Source organism: Penicillium lagena (genome assembly GCF_028827675.1).
Source record: "Penicillium lagena strain IBT 129212 chromosome Unknown utg000001l_segment0_segment0, whole genome shotgun sequence".
NCBI lineage: Eukaryota > Fungi > Ascomycota > Eurotiomycetes > Eurotiales > Aspergillaceae > Penicillium > Penicillium lagena.
Genome location: NW_026623222.1, coordinates 4873071 through 4900060, shown reverse-complemented (window position 1 = coordinate 4900060; position 26990 = coordinate 4873071). Strand labels below are relative to the sequence as shown.

At 52.5% G+C, this 26990-nt stretch overlaps 10 protein-coding genes across 10 annotated transcripts; 6 read left to right on the top strand and 4 right to left on the bottom strand.

The window, feature by feature from the left end:
* Positions 1-27: 27 nt before the first annotated feature.
* Positions 28-1858, top strand: N7510_002162 (uncharacterized protein; the record flags this gene model as incomplete). The annotated part of the gene is made up of 2 exons (XM_056974089.1): positions 28-1459; positions 1554-1858. The coding sequence occupies 2 exons, from the start codon at positions 28-30 to the stop codon at positions 1856-1858; spliced, it is 1737 nt and encodes a 578-aa protein (XP_056839206.1).
* Positions 1859-3262: 1404 nt separating this feature from the next.
* Positions 3263-3856, top strand: N7510_002161 (uncharacterized protein; the record flags this gene model as incomplete). Its single annotated transcript, XM_056974088.1, has 1 exon — positions 3263-3856. One exon carries the CDS (start codon positions 3263-3265, stop codon positions 3854-3856), a length of 594 nt encoding a protein of 197 aa, XP_056839205.1.
* A 401-nt stretch (positions 3857-4257) lies between these two features.
* On the bottom strand, positions 4258-5844 carry N7510_002160 (uncharacterized protein; the record flags this gene model as incomplete). Its single annotated transcript, XM_056974087.1, has 1 exon — positions 4258-5844. The coding sequence occupies one exon, from the start codon at positions 5842-5844 to the stop codon at positions 4258-4260; it is 1587 nt and encodes a 528-aa protein (XP_056839204.1).
* A 637-nt stretch (positions 5845-6481) lies between these two features.
* On the top strand, positions 6482-8026 carry N7510_002159 (NAD(P)/FAD-dependent oxidoreductase; the record flags this gene model as incomplete). The annotated part of the gene is made up of 4 exons (XM_056974086.1): positions 6482-6722; positions 6774-7063; positions 7121-7691; positions 7758-8026. 4 exons carry the CDS (start codon positions 6482-6484, stop codon positions 8024-8026), a joined length of 1371 nt encoding a protein of 456 aa, XP_056839203.1.
* A 616-nt stretch (positions 8027-8642) lies between these two features.
* On the bottom strand, positions 8643-10493 carry N7510_002158 (sigma-70 region 2 family protein; the record flags this gene model as incomplete). Its single annotated transcript, XM_056974085.1, has 1 exon — positions 8643-10493. The coding sequence occupies one exon, from the start codon at positions 10491-10493 to the stop codon at positions 8643-8645; it is 1851 nt and encodes a 616-aa protein (XP_056839202.1).
* Positions 10494-12597: 2104 nt separating this feature from the next.
* Positions 12598-14148, bottom strand: N7510_002157 (sugar porter family MFS transporter; the record flags this gene model as incomplete). The annotated part of the gene is made up of 4 exons (XM_056974084.1): positions 12598-13527; positions 13578-13658; positions 13708-13910; positions 13974-14148. 4 exons carry the CDS (start codon positions 14146-14148, stop codon positions 12598-12600), a joined length of 1389 nt encoding a protein of 462 aa, XP_056839201.1.
* Positions 14149-14551: 403 nt separating this feature from the next.
* On the top strand, positions 14552-17829 carry N7510_002156 (putative C6 transcription factor (Mut3); the record flags this gene model as incomplete). Its single annotated transcript, XM_056974083.1, has 5 exons — positions 14552-14843; positions 14907-15663; positions 15712-16323; positions 16374-16758; positions 16816-17829. Coding segments are annotated over 5 exons (3060 nt in total), but the record flags the coding sequence as incomplete, so codon positions are not given.
* Positions 17830-18201: 372 nt separating this feature from the next.
* N7510_002155 (uncharacterized protein) lies at positions 18202-20654 on the bottom strand (the record flags this gene model as incomplete). Its single annotated transcript, XM_056974082.1, has 4 exons — positions 18202-18784; positions 18845-19141; positions 19200-20519; positions 20629-20654. The coding sequence occupies 4 exons, from the start codon at positions 20652-20654 to the stop codon at positions 18202-18204; spliced, it is 2226 nt and encodes a 741-aa protein (XP_056839199.1).
* Positions 20655-21861: 1207 nt separating this feature from the next.
* N7510_002154 (oxidoreductase, 2OG-Fe(II) oxygenase family) lies at positions 21862-22814 on the top strand (the record flags this gene model as incomplete). Its single annotated transcript, XM_056974081.1, has 2 exons — positions 21862-22190; positions 22256-22814. The coding sequence occupies 2 exons, from the start codon at positions 21862-21864 to the stop codon at positions 22812-22814; spliced, it is 888 nt and encodes a 295-aa protein (XP_056839198.1).
* A 931-nt stretch (positions 22815-23745) lies between these two features.
* On the top strand, positions 23746-25795 carry pacC (putative C2H2 transcription factor PacC; the record flags this gene model as incomplete). Its single annotated transcript, XM_056974080.1, has 3 exons — positions 23746-23964; positions 24020-24305; positions 24360-25795. 3 exons carry the CDS (start codon positions 23746-23748, stop codon positions 25793-25795), a joined length of 1941 nt encoding a protein of 646 aa, XP_056839197.1.
* Positions 25796-26990: the final 1195 nt, after the last annotated feature.

Genomic DNA, 26990 nt, shown 5'->3' with positions numbered 1-26990 from the left:
CTGTCCGCATTTCGTGACTGACCAACGATGCCATATGCACTAGGCTCCGAGGCTTCCATTGTCCGCATCGCAGGGGCTGGGTTTCGGCTCTCCCTGCTCCTCAACGCGGCCGCCTGTCAGCTCGCACAATCCCGCATCGATATCCACAGCATCGCCAAGGGGATCTCGCTCTTTGCGCTGACCCTCAAGCATGTGGGACAGACGCTGGAGGCCGCGGATCTGGATCGGTCTCCCGAGGCCACCGAGAAAGCTTGGGAAATCGCCGGCCAGGGCCAGATGGTGTTCGTCGAAATCGAACATATGCTGGACAAACTGAAAGGAACCGACGCGAATGACAACCTCCAGACGATTCCCGTCCAGGAGCGTCTCAGATGGTGCTTTCCGAAACAGCATGTCACCTATCTGTTGGCCCAGTTGGAGTCTCTGAAGCTTAGTCTCATCGTGGTGCTCCGAATCTTGCAGCTGGGCAACCTGATCAAGGCCAGCGTGGACAATCCTGCCTCGTCGCTGACCGTGGACGATGCGATTGCCCAGGAAAAAGCAGAAACACAAAACATGATCATCGTGCGGTACTGGTCGGTCAAACGTCTCGATCGTTTGTGGGATATGGTGGAACAGGAGGCGATGGAGGCCGCCAACGACGAGACCAACCAGATGATCAGCTCCAATTACTCGGCACCGAACACTGCCGCAGCATTGAAGCCGCTGGTCGCTGCGACTAAAGGTTCTGAACTGACCCGCCTCCCCGCCGTGACCTTTGGGAATAGTGACGTGGGACTGAGTGACATTGAACGATCGCCGAAGGACATGGTTCACTTGTCCGAGAGTGCCATGAACCAACTGCTGTCGGTCTGGATGCCTTCACTGGACTCTTCTTTAGTGCGGGATGCCGGCAAGCCGGCCCACGGGTATGAAAATTCTGGCCAGCCCCGGATCTATATCTCATCCGACAGCGAGAATGACTCGAAAGACCTCGATTTCGACGGCCATGAAGTGCGAGGATACTATCTGGAAGGGAATACGGTGGACTGGCGCAAGCCGCAGTCTCAAGAAGCTCGTTATCATGCCGCCCAGATGCGCAGGCGGTATTCCAGCTACCAGGCCCAGGTCGAAAGTGATTCGGATGACGACAACGATCGGCGACGAAACAACCACCGAAACAATAAGACGACCGCTGGCTCCAGCGACGAGAACGAACAGAGAGCTGCTGAACCGCATCGACCCTCGCTCAGCGTCCCCGTGAACAGCGGTGGTCGCGTCCATTCTAGCAGCATGCCATCCAGATATTCTCCCACATCGACGACCAGACAACCAGCGCCATACTCAAGCAACAGCTTCTCGCAACCCACCACGACTCCCCATCAGGCCGCCCCCAGCCGCCCCTCCAGCACGCCCCAGGACTCCCTCCCCAGCAACCATACAGACACTACTCGAACCAAGACTACTCTAGCACCCCACGGTCCATCCCCACAACTCAGCCCAATCAATTCAATCAATACCCACCCTCAGCCACAATGCCCAATGCTTCCCCACGAGGCACACCCCCGGACCAGGCGAGCAGCCCTGGGGCCGACAACCAGTCTACAACAGCAGCAACCTGCACCAACCCCGCCACTTCGCTTCCGCATACCCGCTCTCAACCTCATCTCCCGAGTCAGGCTGGGCAGGCCCCCCTCGTTCACTGCAGCAGTCTCCCTCGCATTCCCACCGTCGAATCGCGCGTGACGATGCTAAAGAGTCTAAAGAGCGCGAGCGCGAGCGGCACAAGAATCTGACGCGCAATGCCACGCGGGGGTTGGCAGGTGTCGGAGCGATTGCGGGCTTTATGGATGCGTTGGAAGCATTTGATATTCTGTGATATCTATCTCTGTTCTTTTTTCTTTTTTCTTTGGAAGGAAACAGGGTTGCTTTTCCTTGTTAACAGTGTGTATTCTTTTCTGTTCATGTCTTTCTGTGGGATGTCTGATGTCTAGTGTCCGCAGTACTGTTGACCGTGTGACGAACTTTTTATGATGTGATATATTACTTGATATCCCAAGCAGCTCTAACGAATGATGGTTAAGCAATTTTCTCATCTCAATTTAAGAGGTTGAGACCTCATGGTGGATGAATTACAGTTCGTAGTCGCAGACCAGAATCCAGAAGAGCCAAAAGTATCTCAACGGTACATCTATTTCAGCATATTTTGTATGCCGAGGTTCCCACAACTCTTGAATCGCAAGGAACTATGGAACTTTAACTATAGGACAAATTTCGTATGGTATGTCTTCCGCAGCTCCTCCCAGGCCCTTGAGTCACGGAGGCTTATCTATGGCAAGATAGTGCAAATTTGTGACTCTATTTGTATGTAGGGCCTTCCGCAGCTCACTCGCTTTTGAGGAGCCATTAAGGAGTTACGAAACCTCAACTATAGATAGCCTACGTATGCCCTTTCAAAAGGAGCTGCGGAGCCTTACCTATGATAAGATTGTACTGGAGGCTTCTCATTACTTTGTATGAGGTGACTTTCGTAGCTCCTGTGAGTTGTGGCTCCTTACCTATAGAAAAGATCTCGTATGCGGCATTTCTCTAACTCCTTGTAGCTCCTCTAGGGAATTTTGAGTTGTAGAAGCCAGTATAAATTTGGGTACTCTACTTTATTGAGATTGTGGATCCTCACCGTCTTTCCTATTTGTACAAGTCGATTATTATTAGTTCCGCCTCAAAAGTTGTTGGACATCCCTAAAATTATTCCAATCAGGGATTTATACATTCGTGAGTTGCACTTCCAAGTTATGACATCCTACGTGCTACTTTTCTAAAAGGGTTATACAATTGAAAAGCGTAAAGGGGAGGGAGGACCGTGCGTCATGGGCTGGCAGACATGTCAAGGTCCACAAACAGTTGTAAATGAACGGTTGTTACCAGGCTGGATGCTGAGTGCCATGCGTCACTTATTCTAATACATATGGGGCGTCCAGAGAACTGTTATCGCAGCTTAAGCCTCTCAGCACCGTGCACATGCAGTTATATATCTACATCGCTAAATAGTTAGGTAGTTAGCCGGATTAGGGATTAAACAACGAAAGGTGGGGCGAATACGAGGATCTACATGAACAGTTTAGTATTAGTTACTAGCATTTGACTATCCCAGAAGTTCAGATGAATTTTTCTGACCACTGTCATACCTATATTAATGAAACCCTTCCCCCTCCCCCCCAACAGAATTCGTTTCGGAATATCCTGACCTATCCTCAAAATCCGACACTTCAACGTTCAAGCCATGTTCAGTCAGTGGGCTCTGATCATCCTCCTGGGTTGCCGCCTAGCAAACGCCGTCGAGTTCGTCAACCCTCGGGCCCCCCTCGTCACTGGCAACCTTGCAGCACGGCAGGGATATATGTGTTCCGCGGATGAGATGCTCTGTGTGGATGGCGGATGTTGTCCATCCAGCGCACCGTGCACAAACTTTATGGGGAGGAACAAATGCAAACAGGTGTGCTACGAACCTGACTGCGGAGACGGTATTTGCTGCGGTCTCGGATATGAATGCCCACCCCCTGGCGGGCACATTTGTACCCAAATCGTCGGGTTCTCCGATTTCTCCATACCGACTCTGCCGCCGGTTTCTTCTTTCAATCCCGGTGGACCGATCGTTACATCTGAGCCTCCGTTCGCTATGCCGGGAGGACCTACCTCCTTGCCAGCAATTGATTCAACACTGGGGTTGCCTACGGATTCGACTGCAAGAAGTTCATATGCTGGTGCGGCGTGGCCGACGACTTCTTCTCAAATGGCCAGCCCGCTATCGCCAGGACAGGATTCTTGGATGGTATGGGTGTGTGCGTGGGTGATTGGGTTGCCTTTCGTCGTGTAATACCTATGAAGGGAATGGGGATGGTAATGGAAGACCGTCGGTGTTGACTCTACCTGTTCACATCTTCGCCACGAGCAGTACAAGAGATATATTGAAATGTAATCTTCTCAGCTCTATAGGCGACGAACGAAAAACAAGATAAACAGTAGCTGCACATGTATTTCTCTTGATTATTATTGGGCTTGTTTCTATATAGTTGATGTTTAGTCTCTTTTATGCCCAAGAATACATGGGCAGATCCGTCAATGTCAATGTCGGTGTATCCCTTGTCATTGGCTCTATGTCAGGATGTCAGGTATTGTGGTCTTATTCGCATCTTCTTGAAAGGTTTATAAAGCTATATTGGGTTATAGAAAGCTTCATTTCTACTGTCATGGACGTATTGAACTCTGGTCAAAGAACTACTGAGCCAGGGTTTCCAGTTGCGCAGCGCGAAATACCTCACCCAGGGCGCCATCGGTCCGCAAGTATGTGTGCTTCCCTTTGGTGAACCAAAAGCCAATTGCAACCAGCAGCATCGCCCCAAATACTGCAATAGCCCAGTTCATTGTGGTAACAGTAGGAGATGGCGAGCCAGGAAAGAGGAAAAACACTGTAGTAACACAGCAGTATATAAGTGCAACCCAGTTAATCATAGGACGCAAACGCCCAAGAGAGAATGTTCCTAGCGGAATATCAGACATTCCAAAAATAATAACCGCGAATATCGGCAGCGCGTATGATATGGTCAAAGCGATTGTGCAGACGCTGACCACTGCATCAACAGCGGCCTCGGTGAAGAAGTATAGAACGCCCACCAGGGAAATGATAGCACCTTGGGACCAAAGGGCTCTTGCTGGAACTTTCCAGTAGGGATCGACATGCATAAGATAGTTGCTGAAGGGAATGCCACCATCGCGAGCAAACCCCCATGTTAACCGAGACGCAGTTGTCGTAATACTGACGCCTTGGCCCAGGCCATTGAATGTAAAGATGCTGAAGAGGGCGATTGTCCCCTTAGGGCCGACTGTCTGCCTCACAAGCTCTAAAAAAGGAAGTCCGGAAGCTGGCGATAGCACATTCTCCAGATTTTGAATGCAAAAAAGGCAAACTATCATGAATATACCGCCTGAGAATGCGCCGGAGACGATGGAAAGCCAAAGGATCCGTGGGCCATTTTTCTGGGGCGATGGGAGCTCTTCGATCAAATGAATCACAGCATCGAAAGCTGTCAGACCGTAGGCGGATTGTACCAGCCCTATAAACCAAGCGACGCCATCATTCCATGCGGTATTGTTGATCCATGTTCCGAAGACGAACGAAGGTGGTTGAAATGACAGGTCGCTTTTGACGCCGACTGCGATGATTAAAACGAGAGAGAAAAGGACGAACTCTCCACCAAACCAGGCGCCGACGAGATTGTTGAACCAGCGGAGAATCCAATCTTTCCGACAAGCAATGACATTTGAGACTGTCATCAACATAGTGATGGCAAAGTAAATGAAAAACTTCAACCACCCCAGGCTTGCCCCAGTCCAATTTTCGTTGGACACCGTCCTCAACCCGAGGATAATTTCTGTCATAAATGCATTTTGCGACGCGGATAGCGTCCACCAGCCAAAGACATTAATCCAAGCACAAGAATACGAGACAAATCGACCAAGTGAGGATTTCCAGAGGCGGGAAACCCAGTAGGCTTGCCCTAATGCGGTTGGCATGCTGCTGCACAGCTCGCCCAGGGAAAGAGCCACACAGAGGTTGCAGAATGTGACAAGAAGGAGGCCGTAGAGGATAGTGATGGGTCCTCCGTTTGACAACCCATTCGATAGATCAACTGCAAAAGTCGCCCAAGTTCCGAGGACGCTGAATGAGAGTGCTAGCATGCTCCATGGGCTAAACTTGCGTGAAAGGCTTTGGACATGACCAATTGTCCCTAGACCCTCGGCGTATTGGGTGGCTATATGGCCTGAGCCAGTCTTTTCCAACGTTGCTGATTTCTCTTCCTCCATGCTGGAGCTTATGTCGATATAGAAGGGACGAATGTGTGGAATAATCGAAAAAAAATAGAGAGCTACGAGGACTGCATTTTGTTGAAAATGGGAAGTATTTGTAGATTGGTGCACGTGTGTTGCGTTTTCCTGAGAGTTAACATCCCCAGATTTTGGTCAATCTACATTCCTGATCTCATCTAGCGCGCCGAGGACGTTGGGGGGAAGAGTATCCACATCAACGAAGATTACAACCGTGGGACCTTGGAGTGAATACCACTGAAATGGGGCAACTCCATGGACTTTTCCCTAAAATTACGTTATATGGACCACAAAGTTGCCTGATTTGTTCAAAATTTCATCCAAAACGGTTGAACCCAATAGATACCCTGTTAGCCCGAGACTAAATCCCTTGGCCAATTGCGCTAAGTCAAACTCGGCAAGTAAATTGACCACCGATAACGGGGAGGGGAACACCGTGGCCAACCGATTATTCGTGCATAGATCTCGTAGGGAATGATTAACAGCACTCCCTCTATCGCAGCTTTTGACTATAAATTGCATTCGATTTTGTTTCCTGAAATTTTAGTGTGCCAACTCTCCTAGTTGTTTTCTGTCACACTCTTTCCCTTCAATCTCCAAAGCTACAAGCACAAAAATGGCTACCATGCCGGTTCAACATGCCCTGACTCCATGGTGGAGGACTCAACCGCACCAACTTGACGACTATGTGTCGTCTGACTCTGTACCAACGGAATCAGACATTGTGATCATTGGAGCTGGAATATCCGGCGCATCTGTTGCATATCATCTCCTGCAGCAGCATAAAGGACCCAACCCACCAAGAATTACCATACTCGAGGCTCGTCAGGCATGCTCTGGGGCAACGGGTCGAAACGGTAAGACATATTTTCGTTATTTTCAGTCGCCAATCTGACACAGCGAACTAGGAGGGCACTTAAAGCCAGACCCGTACAGCTTCATCAGCGAGCTTGCCGCAGAGTACGGCCCGGAAGCAGCCGAAGAAGTAGCTCGGTTTGAGCGATCTCATGTTGATGCGATTACTCGCCTTGTGAGAACTGAGAAGATCGACTGCGACTTTGTGTTGACTAAAGCAATTGACGTTCAATTGCATCTTAACGAATGCAAAAAAGTCAAGGCTCGCTTTGATCGCTTACCAGGTCTCGGTGTCAAATCGGCCGAAAGTGTGAGCTTCACGGACCAAAAAGGGGCAGAAGAAGTGAGTTTCCGTATATCGAGAGCCTTTGACTTAAAAAAACTAATCGAGTGTCTCTAGAGGTCTCATGTCAAGGGAGCCCAAGGCTGTTTCAGCTACGAGGCCGGCCATATCTGGCCCTACAAATTGGTTCTGCACATTCTTGGCCGTTGTGTTGAGCAAGGAGCAAAGTTATACACGCATACTCCAGCGCAGTCTATTTCATCAGAACAAGATGCTTCGGGTCTATGGACGGTGGAAACGCCACGGGGCGCTATCAAAACAAAAAATGTGGTTTTTGCCAGCAATGCTTACACATCGGCTATTCTTCCTATGTATTCGAACAAGATTGTTCCAGTGCGTGGAGTCTGCTGCAGGATAGTCCCGGTTCGCCAGGTGAAAAAGCTAACAAAAACATACACCTTGAGATGGTCATGGAGTGAGTTCGACTATCTTATCCCCCGGGAAGATGGCAGTGTGATTGTCGGTGGGGCCTGGAATAAATATTACCGGCAAACGGGAGATTGGTACAACAACATCGACGACAATGGGATGATCGAGTCCGCCAAAGAGTACTTTGAGGGTTATATGCAGCGAAACTTCCACGGCTGGGAGGAAAGCGGTGCATATGTGGATCAGATTTGGACTGGAAGTAAGTCAACTCCTGGCACTAACTATCATTTTCCGAGAAAACCATATTGACATGGCATCTTACCAGTTATGGGTTATTCGACAGACTCTCTGCCTCATATTGGACAAGTGCCCGGAAAGACAGGTCAATTCATAATTGCTGGGTTCACCGGACATGGAATGCCGCAGGCATGGCTTTCCGGTAAAGGTGTAGCGGCAATGGTCTCGGAGGGGATTCCGTTCGCTAAATCTGGGATCCCAAGAATCTTTGAGGCTACTCAGGCTCGCCTTGAGAAAGACAGAAACGACATCCTTGAAACTATGGGTGAAGTTGACAAGCCATGCGCACGTTTGTAAATAGGCATGAAATTGGCGCTCATTGCTTTTTCGTGTCATCAAATGAGCTTACATATAATCCCTGATTCCCGCGCCGAATCAAACTCCCTAGGATTTTCATAGGCAGCCTCACAAACAATGAGATCATTACTTCGAATACATTTTCTTTAGTAAGATTGTTATCACAGCAGGTATTGCCCACGAAATATTCGATTCTTCCAATAATTTAAGGAAACAAGGAGTGGCACCAGGAAGCTAACCAAAATGGGTAATTATTTTTGCCTCTAACAGTTCGGGTACAGTGGAGGGATTGGTCTCGCCTCGTAGTCCATTCATTATATTTTCGGTTGCTCCTTGCCATGACCTTCCTAACACGACCTTAGCTTCTTTTCTGTCTCAACCTCAATTATATTACATCGCAGTGACAATTAAACAACCATGTCGCCAAAACGTAAGCGAACGGTTCAAGGCATTTTAGCAGGAGACTGGACTGAATCACTCTTATTCTTTGCTGTGGGGTAGAAGTCCATTCTATTTGCAGGGATTGACAAAATCCTCTATCCATGTGAACATAGGATGTGCGTAGTATATACACCATAGAATAGAGACATAAAGAAAGATCAGAGAAGAAAATATATCACTCGATCAACGAGGGCATAACATAACACGTCCTAGGCGCCTCCAGAATCTCCTTCCTCAGATCTGGCTTCCACAGAAAAACAACAGATCCCTTTACACTAAGCGTAAGGCACGCAAACAGAAAATCACACAGACGATGCCATGAGTCCGCGCTTAACCGCTTCGCAACCTTGAGCATCCGACCCGCCCACCAGGGACGCGCCGCGCAGGAGGTAGCAGTTGGTGCATATTGCGAGAAATCCGCAACGTTCTCATTTGAAAAATAGTCGGGGGCGCCATCGTTGCACTCTAACAGGATCTGTAAGAGCGCCTCAATGGAGCCGCTCATGCTGACTTCACTGTCTATCACGGATTGTTCGAGCGTAGATAGGAAAGTTGCTCCACGGGAGGGAGTGTATCGGTAGTCCCATAGTGCGGCGTTGAGCATTATTAGCGCGGTCAGGCGCGCAACCATCTGTTTGCGGTTTCCTGATGCTGTGAATCGAGCTCCTGGGGGTGCGGCGAGGATTTGGTGGAGGACGGATGGTTTTTGGATCGCTCTGCGGCGGGTTGAAGAGCAGGAGGATGGGTTTTCTTGTTGGTAGAGGGCTAGTTGTTCGCAGCGGCGGAGGAAGTCGAGGAATTCTTCGCATTGAAGGCGGATTTCGTCGATGGGGGATACGGATAATTGATATTGAGGGAGTGATAGCGCTGAGGGTTCGGGGCATGATGGGTTGGTGTCTGAGAGAGCGGAGGAGGTCGAGTATGGTGGTGAGGGTATTGAGTCGTGGAGATTATGAAGATGTCGAGGCGATGCGGTCTGCAGCGCAGTAGCTGTCGCCGAAGCGGGCCGTTCATGCTCGAAGAAGAAACTAGGTCCGAGTGTTTCATACCCAGAGAGGATATAGTCCTGCCAATTGATTAACATGCCCAGTCGAGTATTCTCGAAAGCAGCCGGGCCCCCACGAGCTCGGATCATCTCGCGCGCAGCACGCATGTGCGTCCAACTGGTCTCCTTGTGGCCCGGGCGTGGGTCAAAGTCTTCGAGGGCTGCAGCGCTCAGGCAAGAGATGATAGCTACGTCTGAGATATCGTGTGGGTGGGTTTGGAGGTGCTCGCGCAGCATGCTGACGGCGCGGTCTCGATGCAGCAGCGTATTCTTGGTTTCTGTTTCGTTGCGCACCCACGCCCAGGTGTTAGCTGCGTGCACGAGGATGGTGTTCTGGAAGGCAACAGCGCCCTTCATGGCTTCCGGCACGAACACAGCGGTGTACCAGTTGTGCGCTTTGGCGGAGCGGAAATGAGACCCGTACGAACAGGCGGGCATGTCATTCACGTAGAAATCAAACAATTTCTGGCTTTCCAGGTCCATCTCAATGGGGAGCGCGTTGAACGGATCTGTCCGTGCTGCGCTCAGGATAGTTCGTGGGGATCGCGCGGACGGAGATGACCATATTGATTCTGAGTGGTTGATGTTGTCCGGATAAGTGAAGATAAAGCCCTGCACTTCGATTGAGGACGCCCGAAATGGCACGGCAATGGCAGCACTGTCCACTGAGGAGACCTTCGAGGAGGCCGAATGATCCCCCACCTCAACGTTTTCGTCTGATACCAAGTCATTGCTGCCGCTGTCCTCCGCTTTATTGCGCTTCGCAATTCGATTCTTCCTTGGCCGGCCGCGTTTGGATCGCTGTACAGGCTGTGCTTCGTCCTCGCCTTCACTCTTCGGAGCACCACCACCTTTCTTCTGCCGCATATACTGCTGCATCACATGTTTCTTCACCTGGGTCAGGTTGCTCCGACTATTATTCGAAGCGTCGATAAACTGCCACCGCATGTTGGATTCGTCCGACGTGTCTGGCAATGACATGACTGAGCAGTGATGCACGCCCGGCCGTGATGGTCGGCGTTGCGCAGAAGAAACCGACAACGGAGGACAGGGGGCTGATGAATAGTCGTCGTGCCACTTTGCCCCACTACTAAGCCCCCAATGATTTTACTTCCCATGACCATTAGTTGCTGCAGTTGTAAGCAGTAGAATAATAATTATTACTCAATTGTGTCGTGATGAAATCGGACCCCCCCTCCCAATGCAGTTAAGCGTGAGGATTCCGTGGTGGAGCCCGGGAGAGACCCCAAACACACGCTGGGGTAGGGCTGGCTTCGGCCTCTTTCCGGGTGTCCTCAGGTAGCCCCAGCCCTCCATGGAAATGCTCTTGCCGACAAATGGCGTCAGAAATGGACTACAGAATGAGGGCTTTGATAGATAGTAGCAAGGCATGTCAATTCTCTTGCACATGCATGTACGTCCTGGACTCAGTGAGACATCGGAAAGATTCCCCCAAAATCCGGCCGATCGCGATGGGCACGAAGAAAGAGGCTATGCTCGATTATGTCAACATACTAGCCCTGACAGAGTGGCTGCCGATCGTGACTGGTTCAGGATCCGCCCCCAGATAGAAGAAAATCCTAAATCCTTCAGCCATGTGGTGGAACCCGGGTTATCCGCCCGACCTTGTTGCTTTCTTTCTTGCCTTGGAGCTAGATGCAGGCTGGTCTATAGATTCTGTTGAACATCCGAGACCCCAAAGAGGTCTCTACGGAGTCTGACAACTGACAATTGATAATAAAATTGCCAGGGTAAAGCAGTAGCCACGTGGGCAAGTAAGACATTTTGGAACCTGTTAACCTCTTGGTTCGGTCCCAAACAACTAAAACAGGTTAACCTCCTAGTTCGATCCCAAACAACTAAAACAGGCCCGCTCGGAGATCATCAACGGCCACGGCACTCTGAACCCGAACCAGGCGCGCTAAGCACTGCGCCTTCAAAGTCGCCCCCAAAGTCTGCAGATAATCGCGAGAACCTTGTCGGCCACTAGCGTGTTCTTTACATATGCTTCTTCAGGAAAAGATGCTCCCTCTAATGGCAGTCTCCTCTTGATCATGTGATATAAGCAGAAACCAGGGGTGGATCTGGAGACCTGCCTATCAAGGAAATACAAACGGCCCGTTGTAAGAGCTAATAAATGAGCCTGACATGCTACCGAACGCCTGATATATATTCTATCTATCGAGATCTCGCATTCATTAATTCAAAGTAGGCTCGTTGCTGGTATTTGGATTTAAGCGCTGGGGGCAAGATCCAAGAATAGGTCCTGTTCTATTTTCAGAGCATACAAGCGGCCGTAGGGGGTGTCATCGTATGATCTACAGATGCTGCATGTTAAACTTCGTTCCTTCGCAAGACGTCATTCTTATCGTTACAAGAGCGATCCATTTGAAACCGCCTCCTTGCGCGGAGATCGGCTGATTGCCCAGCTAAGTAGAATGCACAGACAGTGGACCCGGACCCACGAGACGAACGTGCGAGGTATACTCCACTTCTGCGCTAGATGGCAGCAACAACAGCATCCGGTTCAGGCTCAGGTTCCCCTTCTCGAAAGAACTCCTCCTTTTCTTCGAGGGAGCAACCAGCCGCCTCCGGATAGACGACGTCTTGTTGTGCGCTTGGACTGCTGAAGTCGACGTAGTGCGCCAGCGCGGCTTCCACGCACATGGCTGTGCCCTACCGCTCTTAAACTGCGGGTTTCATATTCATACGCTGAAGGGCTTCGACAGCCTCGTCCCGAGCAGCTAGACGTCAAACAGTAGGTCATCGTCGCCTTTTCTGCCGAGTAATAATGACGGTCCAAAAAGATCTCGTCTTTTTACGGAGAACCTCTGTGCGTTACCCGATGCAGGCCGAGGAAACATTGTCTATACCAAACTCTCATGATGAGCCCGTGAAACTTCAACCAAGAGTGTCGAACATACCTCCCGATGGACTATGATAGGCACGGGTCATCCGGCTTGCCTCTCCTATAGCTCGACTACCCCCCGACCCTAGACGGGAGTCTTGAACGCGACTATGCTAATACTTTGGACCCCCAAGTTGGTGTAGTAGCAACAGCATCCGGTTCGGGCATAGGCTCCCCTTACCGGAATACTTCCTCCACTTCTTCTAGGGAGCAGCCAGACGTCTCCGGATAAAAAGCCCATACAAGCACAGCAGCCGTCCAATTGAAGGCCACAAAGCAGTAAAAATACTCCGATCCCAAGGATGTTAACGCGATAGGCGAGCACTGCGTGAAGATGAGGTTAAGGGACCAATTAGTCGCGGTAGCGATGGAGGAACCGCGGGCACGGATGGCAGTAGGGAAGATCTCCGACGGGTAGATCCAGGAGATCATGCCGAGCGCAGTGTAGAAAAGCGAGAAGACGAAAAACATAGCGATCGCCGCGCGCAGGGCGTCTTGGTCTGCGCTTGGACTGCTGAAGTCGACGTAGTGCGCCAGCGTGGCTTCTACGCAGATGGCTGCGCCCATGCCGGCCAGCGACGGGATAAGCAGCTTACGACGCCCGACGCTGTCGATGAAAGTCAGGAATATCGTGTTCCAGAGCTGAGCTACTGCGCCCCATACCCCGATGATCATTAGTGATGTCGATGTGGAGAGGCCTAGTGACATGTATAGTCGAGGTCCGTAGTTCTGAATCATGTTCGTCCCTGAGGTCTGCGTGAAGGTTTGCAGATCGCACGCTAGCAGGATCCCGCGGCGCCAGCGCGCCGTAAGGAAGAGCTGTCGCCAGGACCGGACGGCTGCTTGCTGCTCGTACAGCAGGCTCTCGTGGATCTGGGCGAGTTCGTGCTCGACCAGCGCGTTATTGCTTGCCCATCGGTTGAGAAGCAGCCGGCTTAGCACAGCGCGACCTGCTCTGTCTTTGCCCTTTTCGATGAGCCAGCGCGGTGATTCGGGGAGGAACCACACTCCGCAGGTGAGAACGACTGCTGGCACCACTTGAAAAGAGAGCGGGAAGCGCCAGGAGAAATTGCTGTCATGGAGAGAACATCCGTATCCGGCCCACTGCTGTTGGTCGGTTCATCATTTGCATGTTTGAACACCTCGGGACTACTCACTGCGACCATGATACCGAGGCCAATCATCCATTGCTGCATACTGGCGAGTAAACCGCGAATCCGGGGCGGCGCGACCTCGCTCTGGTCCTCTTGTCAGCTACGGATACGGTCCAGGTGCCAATTGACATACACAATATACGGGAATAGTGGCAGACATGAGACCAATGGCGAACCCAGCGGTGAATCGGCCAGCGATTAACATCGCGAGAGTAACCGCACCCCCCTGGAGCGCGGCCCCGAGACCGCCGAGCAACCCGCCGACAAAGATCACCATTCGGCGTCCGTAAAAGTCCGAGATATAAGGCGTGAGCACCGAGCCCGCGATAGCACCTCCTAGAGTGGATCTTAGACTTTTTTCTTTTCTTGAATACACATGACAGGCACGTCATAGGTTACCTGTATAAGAAGAGATTATGCCTCCAGTAGCCGCGTCCGATAAGCCCGGCGAGCCGAAGTAGCGTAGAGGGGCATCCTGGCTGATGCTGGATGAGGTGACGCCCGAGTCATAACCAAAGAGGAACGAGCCTAGGGCTGCGAAAGCACAGCAGAAGGTAACGAGGGTAAAGGCCATGATCCATTGATCAGCACGGCTGCCTAGGCCGGATCGGAGGAGCGTAGCCCATGGGGGGGGGAAGCATGCTTAAGAAGGGGAGAAGTTGGAGGTTAGCCTACAAGGGAGTCCCAGTGAGTCGAGTATAGTTTGTTAGTTAGTTTGAAGACGACCAGAATAGCAATTGTAATCATTGATGATCGCTGCAGGTCCCTGCAATCCCTCGTAGATCCATGAGACGCAATTTATGTAAGATGTTCGGGGACTTGCCAACATGCCGACGCAGCAAAATTCCCTCACGCGCAATTAACTCCGAGCCTTACCTAGTCACGGCACACCGCCACCGCATCTGGGCATGTACCCGTAGGGCATGGGTCGGGGTTATTAGATCATCATCGGATTATTCATTATTCATGCCGCAGTGAACCTAACGAACGAACTAACCTCTGATGATTATTTTCCACCTCACCACTCACCACCACCACCACTACATGCCTCTCCCCCGTCTCCAGCCATGGCGACGACCAGCCCGCATTCCGACGAGGATGATCCCAATCTACTCCTCAGTGACGCCGACCCCGCGACGTCCATGAGCTCCCAGTCCGTGCCCCTGCAGAAGCGCCGCCGAGTCGGGCGAGCCTGCGACGAGTGTCGTCGCAAGAAGATCAAGTGCGACGGGAAGCAGCCCTGCACCCATTGCACCGTCTACAGCTATGGTGCGCATCCTCCTCTCCTCCCCCGTCGCTCCGCACGTGGCTGACCATGTATGACTCTTCTAGAATGTACCTACGATCAGCCCTCCAACCGCCGCCGCAATCCCGCCCCACAGTATGTTGAGGCTCTCGAAACGCGCCTGCACAAGGCTGAGGCGCTGCTCCGGGCGGTACTGCCGGACGTGAACCTCGATGACCCGCAGCTAGATGTGCAAGCCACCAAACAAAATCTGGCCGCTGCACAAAAGGAGTCTCCCGGACCTGTGAGTAAACCGTCGGCCCCGACGTCCGGTCCGTCCGAGTCTGCGCCAGAAGGCGGGGAGGAGGGTTTGCTGGAAACCATGGTCGGTAACTCGGGCTTGTTGGATCGAGATGACCAGGGACACTGGGACTATCATGGACACACCTCCGGCGTCATATTCGCGCGCCGGCTCCGGAAACAGCTCGGTGCTGCGGACGCGCCTAGGCCGATGGCTCGGACCTCACCAATGAGGGCGAAAATGTTGGAAAGTCCCAAATCCATGTCCGAGTCGCCTCAGGACTCGACACTGCCTCCCACACATGATCTACCGTCACGAGCAGCTGCGCGCCGCCTGTGCCATAACGCGATCGATGACGCCTGTTCCTTGATGCGGTTCGTGCACGAGCCTTCCTTCTTCGCCAACCTCGAACGCGTCTACGACACTCCGCCAGAGCAATTTGGTAATGAGGAGAATGCGTTCTTGCCTCTACTGTATATCGTCATGGCCGTCGGATGTCTGTTCTCGGACGATGGAGTTGGTACTCTAGATGTGGCAGGCTATGAGAGTGCAATCGACCAAGGGTATGTAGTCAAAAGTCTCACGCCACTATCAAACTAAACGTGCTATAGATTTCAATTCTTCAAGGCCGGTCGACAATTGTTGGAGATTACCGATTGTCGCGATTTGACATCACTACAAGCGATCTGCTTCATGGTGCTTTTCCTGCAGTCTTCTGCGAAGCTGAGTACCTGCTACTCTTACGTGGGTATTGCGCTCCGCTCGGCGCTACGTCTTGGCCTTCATCGCTCCGTGGCCGCAGATTTCAACCCGGTTGAGCGAGAGCTGCGCAAACGCATCTTTTGGGTTGTCCGCAAGATGGATGTCTACGTCAGCACCCTTCTGGGCTTCCCACAGATGTTGAGTGACGACGACATCGACCAGGAATATCCGTTGGCGGTGGACGGAGAATTCATCACCGCAGAGGGCATCGCCCCAATGCCATCCGGCTATACCCCGTTAATGGCGGGTTGCAATGCACACACGCGCCTTTCCAACATTATTTTGAAAGTCGTCAAGTACATCTACCCTGTGAAGAATGCCCGGTACCGCTCGAAATCCGATCAGCGATACATGGTGAGCCACTCCAAGATCCGCGAGATCGAGCGTGATCTCCAAGCATGGATGGAGGAATTGCCTCCGGCCTTGCGTCCAGGGACGGAGGTGTCGCCACAACTGGAACGGTGAGTTTGTCCCTCGTTGATCCCGATAAACTGATCTAACTTCTCTACAGTATTCGACAGCTACTGCGCATAAGTTATGCCCATGTGCAAATAGTCATGTACCGCCCCTTCTTGCATTATGTGACTGGTGGTTCTCAGGCACGAGGCGTGGACAAGCGATCTTACGCTTGCGCGGCCGCGTGCGTCAGCGTCTCGAGAAACATCGTTCACATTACAACCGGCATGCAGAAGAGGGGTCTTCTCAACGGCTCGTTCTGGTTTACGATGTACACGACTTACTTTGCTATTCTTTCACTCATCTTTTTTGTGGTGGAAAACCCTGATTCACCAACGGCCAAGGACGGTGTCCTCAAAGATGCCATGGAAGGAAAGAATACCCTAGCTGGGCTGGCCAAGAAAAGTCTGGCTGCAGATCGGTGTTCCCAAAGCCTGAACGTATGTGTTCTGCCTACCCACTAGATCAACTGCCAGAATACTGATGAGAAACTGTAGTGTCTTTTCAAGACTCTGCCGGAGATCCTGAAGAATCGCCAGGGCTCGAAAGCGCCTATCAACCTCAAGCGCCCCGCGCCGCCAAGTCGTTCAACGGAGGCAGCCAAGACTCAAACTCAGCATACTCTGCCACATCGTTTAAGCAGCTTACCTGTCCAATCCGTATCCCAAGCTGGTCGGGGGGATGCCTCGAGCCGTCGACAAACGAGCCTGGATGATACGCAGAGTAATCGACCCACGGAGAGTGGTACTCAATCGGCATGGATAGCAGGGACGCCGGAGCTGCTAACTGAAACCATGTCTACGCCGGACCAGATTCAGACAACAAGTCCATTGAATCCTTCTATGCCCCAACAAGAAGCGTCGGGCCTTGCATTCTCCCAGCAGTTCAACAACCCGGCCAATCTTCCGGATCTCATGCCGATGATGTTTCCGTCAGATGACCCATTCGCATACCCCACTCAGCCCATGTCTACTCTGGAAGACGATCACTTCCGCCACGATCAACCGGGTATGTCTTCATCGCAATATTCCTTCGATCAAACAGGGATGGCGCCCACGACTCCAAGTGACCCGTCAAGCGTGGGCGTCACCACTCCTAGCTTCGAGGCCTTCCCCAATCTCCCGCATTTACCCAGCGGGACACCTTCTGGCATCAAATCGTCTATCCCCAGCCGTTTGCAGGGCACATCCCAACCCATGAGCCAATCCCGCCTACACTCCCCGATGACACAAACTCCAGTAAGTGGCAGCGAACAACTAGGCAGTCCAGACCTGGTGTCGATCCCCAACAACAACTTTGTGTGGCAAGGATACAACTTTCAGCCCTCGAACTTGGCCATGGAACAACAAGCCACGCAGCGGGACGTTTCTGCCAATACCCAAATGCAGGATTTCAATATGGCCATGGACATGGATCTGGGTATTTCGTTTGACGACCTGTTCGGCAATCGACCTGGCGGTGGCGGGGCGTCCAACGAAGAATGGATGCAGTGGATGAACGTGGGTGTTTGAGGCTTACTTTTCTGTTTTACACTTGGCTTTTCCTACGAAGATATGCAATCATGAGCAAAAAACGGTGCTTGGTACATAACCTGTTGATTGGATCGATACCTGAGGGTTTGGCGTTGGTTTTCGTTGCTGGTTTTCTTTTTTTTTTCTGCGTCGGTCATATGAAGATATCAGAAGTGAGCTCATCTAGACCCATCATAACTTGCTGATCTCGGTCGGATACGATACTTCTAATTTAACAAGAAAGTTTTCTTTTCCTGAATATCGACTCTACGATTTAAATAGCCCTAAAATAAAACACCTCCGCTGAATAAACTATATATACAAGAACGTGATACTTTATATACCATGCAACCTCAATCCAATGAATATTAATCACGCAAAATCCTTCGGATGAAAATCCCACAACCTCATCCGTTCTTTAATCCACCAAACGCCAACCATCTGCGCCCTACTGGCCCAGTCCGCCGCCTCACCTCCATACTTTTCCTGTATAAGCCCAGTCAAAGACTCAATATTCCACTCAACAATTGGCTCCTCCTCATAAAAGTCCAGCTCGGTATGCGTGAACCGAAATTCAAAGTCCACGGTCAGTGGCAGAATAAGCCGATACGGCATAGCCGCCGACCCAATGGAAAGCATTGTTCCGCCGGCGTTGATGATGGCGAACTTCCATGCTTCGCGGCCGAGATGCGAGTTGACGTACGGCCGGATCAGGGATTGGCCTTCGTACTGGTTTGCAAGATCAAGTGCGATTTCGGTGTCGACTTTGTTGAGAGATTTGGTCGATGTAAGGAGATCGAGGATTGTGGGGAGGATGGAGATTGTGGTTGCGTTGGCGACTGTTTGGATTCGGGGAAGGAGTGGGTGGTGTAGTGTTAGTGGCACAGCGAAGTTGCTGATGTGTCCGTTTTGGTACGTTCCTGTCATCGAGGAGTCTTCGTCGAAGGCTTGGCCACTGTTGTGGGTGGGAGGTTAGTACAGAGGGAAGGAAAAAGGGGTGATATGGTAGGCCTACTGGTCTCCGACAAACACGGTCAAAGTTTCGTTGGCTATCCCCTCCTCGTCAAGTAGGTCCATGAACTGGCCCAGCCAGTTGTCCACATAGCGGATTGTGTTCAGATAGGCGTCCAGTTTTTCATGTTTTGAGAAAGCCTGGGAATGTGGGATGTATTCCTTCTTCGTGAACTTGGAAGGTACACCCCACGGGTGATGCGTGGTACTGGTGAAGTGAGAGAGAAAGAGTCTCTGGTTCTTGTCAATGGTGTCACGGATCATATCCTTCAAATACGGACGGATCTCTTCTTCCGCGTATCTGCCCGCTCGTCAGTAAATGGTGTGCCCGAAAGACTACTGTGCGGTTCAAGACTCACCCGAAATAATTGATCTTCTCCATCTTGTGGTAGTACTTGGACTCGGGCTTATCGATATCCTCCGAGTACAAGGCCTGCTTGAAACCCAGCTGTGTGATGAGCTTGTCCTGGGCCTTGAACTGGCCCGTGACGGATTGCGCATAGATGGTGTTCCAGAGACGCTCGTGGGGATCTCCCCCATCGGTTTCGTTCTGTTTGAGCTGGTTGAATAATTCCAGCACCTGCATGAGGCATGGCTGGTACGACGTCGTGTCCATCTCTGCCATGAAATCCACTGGCAAGGCTTGCACGCCACAATAGTCCACGATACGGGCTTTGGAGCTGAGTGTGCTGCCTGTCGTCACGCCTTCGATATTGATCCCGCCAAACTTTTGGCTAGCAATTTCTGCGCTGGAGTTGAAGCCGGACGGTTGGCCCGTGAGCACCTCCGCTATGGGGGTCAACTGTGATAGAATCTCGTCGAGGTTTTCTGGTGATTCTTTGCCGCTGGACTCCCATGCTTCGAGAATATGGTCGTGTACTCGTGATCCCGCTTTGAAGGGGAACATATCCTGCCGGCCACTTTCCATCATCACCATGACAATATGCGTGATGGGAATGTCGCGTTCCTTCAGAGCCTCTTCCATGGGGGCTAGCAGGCCCCGATTAAGATTGGTAATTCGAAGCGGATCTGACGTGGGATTGTAAGAGTTGCGCGAAGCCCTATTTCCGTGTGGATCCTTCCACCGTTCAAACCCAGGAGGCAGATATTCCGAGGCCCATGCGGGCAACTCGGTCAGGTCGGTTTTGCCCGGGCTCCATCCTTTATAATGTCCATCTGAAGGCTCCCAGTATATTTCCTCCAGCAGCTCGGGGAAAGGGAACGGATTCACAACCCCAGGCTGAGGCTTGACCGAATGCGAGGCAGCGCCTGTAAACATGACGAAGGGCAGAGCACCGGAGATATGGTTAAATGGCACTGCTGGTCGGATGATCCAGAGAAACAGCGTGACTATTGCGGCCCGGATCGTCCACGTCCTCACTCCGCTCGATGGGGTCCTGCTGTTGTCCGCCCCTGGCAGCTGCTCGTCCGGGACATGGAGCCATTTGGAGAACACTGAATACATCCACTTCGTCATCAGGGGGTATATCCACGCCGCCAATAGCACCGAGACAACGAGCATGACCGTTGCCGCCGCGATAGTCGGACCGAGTCCACTTAGAATCAACATCATGCCCTGACGACTGTTTCCCACCGACTTGGCGGCGTCCCACCGGATCTCGCCTCCCGTTGCGTAGTAGAAACTAATCTGCGACGAGGCCGCCATAAGGATGACATATCTGTATAACAAGGAATTAATATCATTATAATGCCCTGAATGCTAGCGGACTGAAAGGGTAACTGACGCTAGAATGCTGGTGATGGTCACCGCACACACCGACAACCAACCCCACGAGGTATATAACAGAGCCCATAATGCCGCGAAAAGAAAGATCTCTTGAATAAAGAACGTCGGGAAGTAGATTGCCAAAAGATGCGCTTCACCGAACCGCAAATGCTGATATAGATGCAAGAACTTCGATGACAGAGCCGACACCACCACAATCGCAAAGGCCAGACGGTGTGGGGAAGGGAACTTGGAGAAAATCCTGCCGATCACATTGCAGGGGCGTCGCCATGTTGACGAAAGAAACGAACGATCAAACCCCATCTTTTGTCAAGCATCGCCGAGATAGAAAAGAGATCAGGAGTTAAATCGCAGCGCCAGAAATGAGTATATTTAGGGCCCCCAGCCCAACCGATCCTTGGCGTGGGCGCAAGGCTTGATGTGTCTCAGGGCTAGCGAGGCTGGAGAACCAACGAGACTTCGTCAGGACAGGGCCGGAGCCAATCAGTTGGCGACCTCGCATTTTGCGCCATCGGACGCAAAATCGCGCGCACCGATTTGTCGGTCCACTATTTGCTCTGGTCGGGCCTGAAATGATTAATAGTGGCAGCCGTCACCAATCCAACCAAGTGCTGGGGTCCACTTCGCCCTGCTATTTACACCCATGGCTAGTGTCGGATCATACCCGAAGAAGACGCCAGATGAGGTAAACCATCACGCGAGAATAGCAAATCAAGGTTTTAAACTCCTACAGAGTCTGACCTGAAACACCCCGACATTTCCCCCCACAAATGCGTAGACTATGCTAGGAACCGTTCTTTAAGTACTAGCTAACTGAATGTACATCTCGGATGAAAGCAATTAGTCAATCCTAAATCCTATCACTGATGCCCTGACGGGCCGCGGCAAAAAAAAAGACAATGCTGTCATGTGACTGAACTCAATCGAGATTGACATTATTAGCCTGTAGCCAGCTGTGTTTCATTATGGATCGAGTGTACTATGCCCCAGCATATATATCGCTTGAGATCCATAAGGATCAACCCATGAGGGTCAATTGTTGGAGATCTACATCCAGTAGGGTTGAGGTTATCTGACTTTAGCGTACTCTCACATTCCCTGCGACCCACTAATCTCATCCTTCCGTTCAACGACATGGCACCACCCTTCTCCTGAACCAGCATTGCTTGGAGTCACTTCGATGCTTGATTACTGAATTCCCTTGCCTGAATCGAGGGTGTCTCATCCCGGGTCTTCCGCCAATCCATTCGGATGAAGCCCTGATGATCTTCACCATGGCTTCCCTCCCCAAGCTCTCTACCGTCGTGAGCTGGTTCCTATACCTCATCCCTATCTACCTCTTCGTCCTCGACCCGATCCTGCGCCAGGTCTTTCCCGACTCAGTCTCGATTTACTCCAACGACGGCGACGACCTCCTTCCAGACGATGTCCCCTCCGGACTCAACCTCGACGACAGCTTCATATGTCTGGAGGACGGCGTGCCATTCACCTGTCCCGATGCCGCCGATGGGTACCGCGTGCATCTGCTGTCGCACGAGCCGCTGGTGATGTACATTGAGAACTTCCTGTCGGACGCCGAAGCAGACCATCTGGTGAATGTCAGGTATGATCTCCCCTCCCTTCCCCCCATCCACGGGGATGACTCTCTAATGTGTCCCACAATCGCAGCGTCGACAAGTACGCCCCCTCGATCGTCACCGACGGCAAAACCGAACGCGTCGACTCCTCCATTCGCCTCTCCGACCGCGCCCTCCTCGACCGCGACGACACCGTCCGCTGCCTCGAAGACCGAGCGCGGGCCTTCCAGGGATGGCGCCCACACCTCTACATTGAACGCATGTGGGCACAGCGCTACAACGCGTCGGGCCACTACCGGCACCACTACGATTGGAGCGGCTCGTGGGCCCGTGGCGGCGACCGCCTGAGTACTTTTATGGTGTACCTTGACGCAGACTGCACGGGCGGAGGCACAAACTTCCCGCGTTTGTCGATGCCGCGCGGGAAACAGTGGTGTCGGTTCTTGGAGTGTGAGGATGACGATCAACAGGAGAAAAAGCAGGGGATCACCTTCAAACCCATCAAGGGAAATGCTATCTTCTGGGAGAATCTGCGGCCGGATGGCTCGGGCTACCCGGAGACCTGGCACGCTGCGTACCCCGTTACGTCGGGGACGAAGGTCGGCTTGAATATTTGGAGTTGGTATCAGCCGCCGAAGAGGGGGAGGTAGGGGTGAGATGTGTTTATCTACATTTCACATAGAGACATGTCCACTATTGTCGCAATGGAGATGATGGGATATCTGCCCATCTGTGTTCTTCCCCCAAAACGGCCAGATGGTCACGTCTATATTGCCTCGCGAGGTAAATGAGGATACCAATAGGTACCCCCAAAGTACTCGCCATATGTCTTTTTTTTTTATACGGGGGAGCCAGACCATCGATCCGTAGTCGACATACTTTCGGTATCTGGTGGATACAGTGCGGTTGCCCATTCAGCTCGATCTAGGGATTCTAGGCAGACATGATCTGTACCTCCGCCCCCAACGCCCAGCCCCTACTGTAGCCTGGAGACTGGATGGTAGAATCTGTCCCAGCGCCGAGAGATCCAAGAGTCCCGCCCCGAGACATTGGCATTGCCAAGCGAGGGCATTTTCCTCACGAACTCCACTCCTCGTCCCCAACACACGAATGAACGGGCGGCACGGGGCCGGAACAACCGGACTCCCGGCACCACCAACATTCTCGGCGTGGGGCCAATACCGCAATCACGAGGGCGTGGCGCCCAGTCCGCTCCTCCTTGTCTAGGCACAAAAGGCTCGGCTCTTTTTCCTCCCCGGACAATTCAGTCACGGCTCCCCTTCTTCTCGTCCGGACACTCTCCTTCTTCCACTCTCTCCCTGTTCTCTTCGAACACTCTCCATTTTCCCCCGGCTTATATTCTTTCGTTGCTCCTCTGGTGTTGTCGCGGTGTTGCCCCTTTTCTCGCTGCTGCCTCGGTTAGGCTGACACCGAACGCGCCACGTCGCTCCATACCGATCATTCTGGTGGTGTTCTCCCTGGACGAGTTGCGTCCTGGTTGAATGCTAGGTGTCCCTTGGCTGAGTCGCTGTGCCTGGTTCTTTCCTCCGCTCGCACTGCCCAGCCCAATATCTTGGCGCCATGTCTGAGAACAACATTCACCCGCCCGCGCCCCACGTCGCGGCCGCACCAGCCCCCGTCGCGCCCGAGCAGCCAGTGCAGCAACCTGCATCGGTGACGGCGACTGCGGCTGCTGCCAGCGCGGCTGTCAACAGCCCCTCATTGAACGGCGGTGGCGAGCAACTGCCCTGTCAATGGGTCGGCTGCAGCGAAAAGTCCCCCACTGCGGAGGCTCTCTATGTAAGCTTCGACCAGCCTGCGGTTATCAAAACAATGAATCTCATATTCGAATCAGGAACACGTCTGCGAGCGCCATGTTGGCCGCAAGAGCACCAATAACCTCAACTTGACCTGCCAATGGGGCACATGCAACACGACCACAGTCAAGCGGGATCATATCACCTCTCACATCCGCGTGCATGTGCCCTTGAAGCCGCACAAGTGCGATTTCTGCGGCAAGGCCTTCAAGCGGCCGCAGGACTTGAAGAAACATGTCAAGACTCACGCCGACGACTCGGAAATCCGGTCGCCCGAGCCTGGCATGAAGCATCCCGACATGATGTTCCCCGGCAAGCCCCAAGGTTTGTCTTTCTTTCTTAATGCAAATGTATTGCAATGCCTGACTGGTGTTCTAGGCTACGCTGCTGCTGCTCATCACTACTTCGAGGCCCCTGTCAATACCGTATCGAGCCAACCATATACGCATGGCGCGCCGCACTACTATCAAGCGCATCCGCAGCACCCGCCCACTAACCCGCATTCTTATGGCAACGTATACTACGCCTTGAGTCAAGGCCAGGACGGCAATACCACGTACGATCGCAAGCGCGGTTACGATGCATTGAACGAGTTCTTCGGCGATCTGAAGCGGCGCCAGTTTGACCCGAACTCTTATACCGCCGTCGGCCAACGCCTCTTGGGTCTACAAGCGCTTCAGCTTCCCATATTGAATGGTCCCGTGGCCGAATACCAGCCGATGCCTGCCTCTGTCGCTGTTGGTGGCGGCGGTGGATATAGCCCTGGCGGCGCCCAAGCCCCTGCGTATCACCTGCCCCCGATGTCGAATGTGCGGAGCAAGAGCGATCTGCTCAACATTGATCAGTTCCTGGAGCAGATGCAGAACACGATCTATGAGAGCGAGGAGAACGTGGCTGCTGCGGGAGTTGCCCAACCCGGTGCGCATTATGTGCAGGCAGGAATGCACTATCGGGCTACCAACTCCCCGCCCACGCAGCTCCCCTCCAGCCATGCGACAGCCACCACGCCGGTTGGGCAGATGATGGCCGCCGCTTCTGCTCACTCTCCTTCCACTGGCACTCCTGCCCTGACTCCGCCCTCCAGTGCGCAGTCTTACACGTCCAGCCGCTCTCCCATGGAGATGCCCAGCACCCATCGTGTTTCGCCTCCACATGAGAGCGGTGCCAACATGTACCCCCGACTGCCTTCGACCTCCATGTCGGACAGTATGACCGCAGGCTACCCAACCTCGTCGGGCGCAGCACCGCCTTCGACTCTCGGCGGAGTTTTTGACCATGACGAGCGCCGTCGTTATACGGGAGGTACCCTGCAGCGTGCCCGCCCAGCTAGCCGTCAAGCCTCAGAGGACCGCATGGATACCTCTCACGACAGCAAGAAGGACGGTGAGCAGACCCCGACCGCCAAGCGCGCCACTCAGTTCTCGGAGAGCTTGATCGATCCCGCTCTCCATTCGAGCACGTCCCCGGACCCGGATCACGAAGCCGCCCAGCGGACCGCTCAGGCAGCCACGGAGGTTGCGGAACATGATGTCAACGTCGCGTGGGTGGAAAAGGTTCGCTTGCTGGAGAACCTGCGCCGCTTGGTGTCGGACTTGTTGGAGTCTGGCAAGTACGGTGCCGAGTCGCCCAGCCACAGCTCGAGCGGATCTACATCCGCCGATGTCTCCATGGCCGAGGCTGCAAGTGCTCGGGCATCCCCTACGCCTGAGAAGATGGAGGAGCCTAGCAAGCCCATAGGGGATGCAATTCTCTACCCAACACTTCGGGGTGTAGATGAGGATGGGGATGCCAAGATGCCCGGCGACGATGCCTAAACGGAGCCGTTTCCTTACTTTCCAATAACGCTGTCATGACCCATTATTTCTTTCTTATCTTCTGTCCTCTCTCTCCTTTTACAACTCAATTGAACAATTTCTCTTTTTTTCTTGTGTCTACTTTTGATTATGCCTACCTACCCACAGCAACGATGGTCTCTTCTCCTTGAATCGCTTCTTCGCGTGCCATTGTTTGTATCATTATTATTAAATGGAATCATGCTATTTATTTACGGCTGAGGTTGTTTGCAGAACGTAGTAGTTAGTTTATTTGGTTATATAGGTTACATGTGCCTGTCCGTGACGATCTGGACTCCATGCGGCGTCGCATCCGGCGGAGATGTCAACCTCCCGATTGGGACAAGCAGCATTCCAGTGGGTGTGGGCCAGACTGGATCCGGGGCAGTGACGCAAACGATTTGGGGCAGTGTTCCTGTTCAGCAAGGGATCACCGGCAGAATTAATCAGGGGGGTTCTTGTGCAGCATGGTGAGGTGATGTATAGATTTTGAGGGTTGGGTGTGTGTATCGTGTCCGACTATTCGCGTGTCTACAGGTGAGGATACTACGACTACACAAGACAAACAATCAGAACGATCGTTCTTGACCACTTCCTCAAACCACTAAACCTATAGCTAGGCCATTCCATCTGCCCCGCCGCCCTAGTTTACAGTCACATTGGCCTCTGCACTCGGAAGCGTTGCGCGAACCCACATAAGGCGTCATCTATTCCCACCGAGCAGGCCACTGTTTATGGCATTTGATTGAATGTCTTTTTTTCCTTTTCGTTCCTTTATTTTCTCCTTCTTTTCTCACCAGTTTTCCTAGTATACTTGTGTATACAACTCCCTCGCAAGTCACGCTCCCCACGCGACGTAAGGCGGTCAACCCCAAACAGACGCCATCGCGTCGATCGAGGACTATCGATAATAATCAATCAACTCAACCACCACCACCAACCAACTCCGGCTCTCCTCCACTGGCCTCAGAATCAGCCTGTTCTGCTGCTGGCTCTGGGTGCTGTGTGTCTGTGCACTCGTGTTTAGTTTCCTCTACTCACTTTTGTTCCCTTCCCGCCCGGTTCGTTTGGTCGCGGTGGCAAACCCGCTGAAATCGGTTCGCCGGCTCTGACGCCTTTTCATTCTTTGGTTCTACCTCTGAGCGTGCCTCCGAGACTGGGGCACCCGCCGAAACCC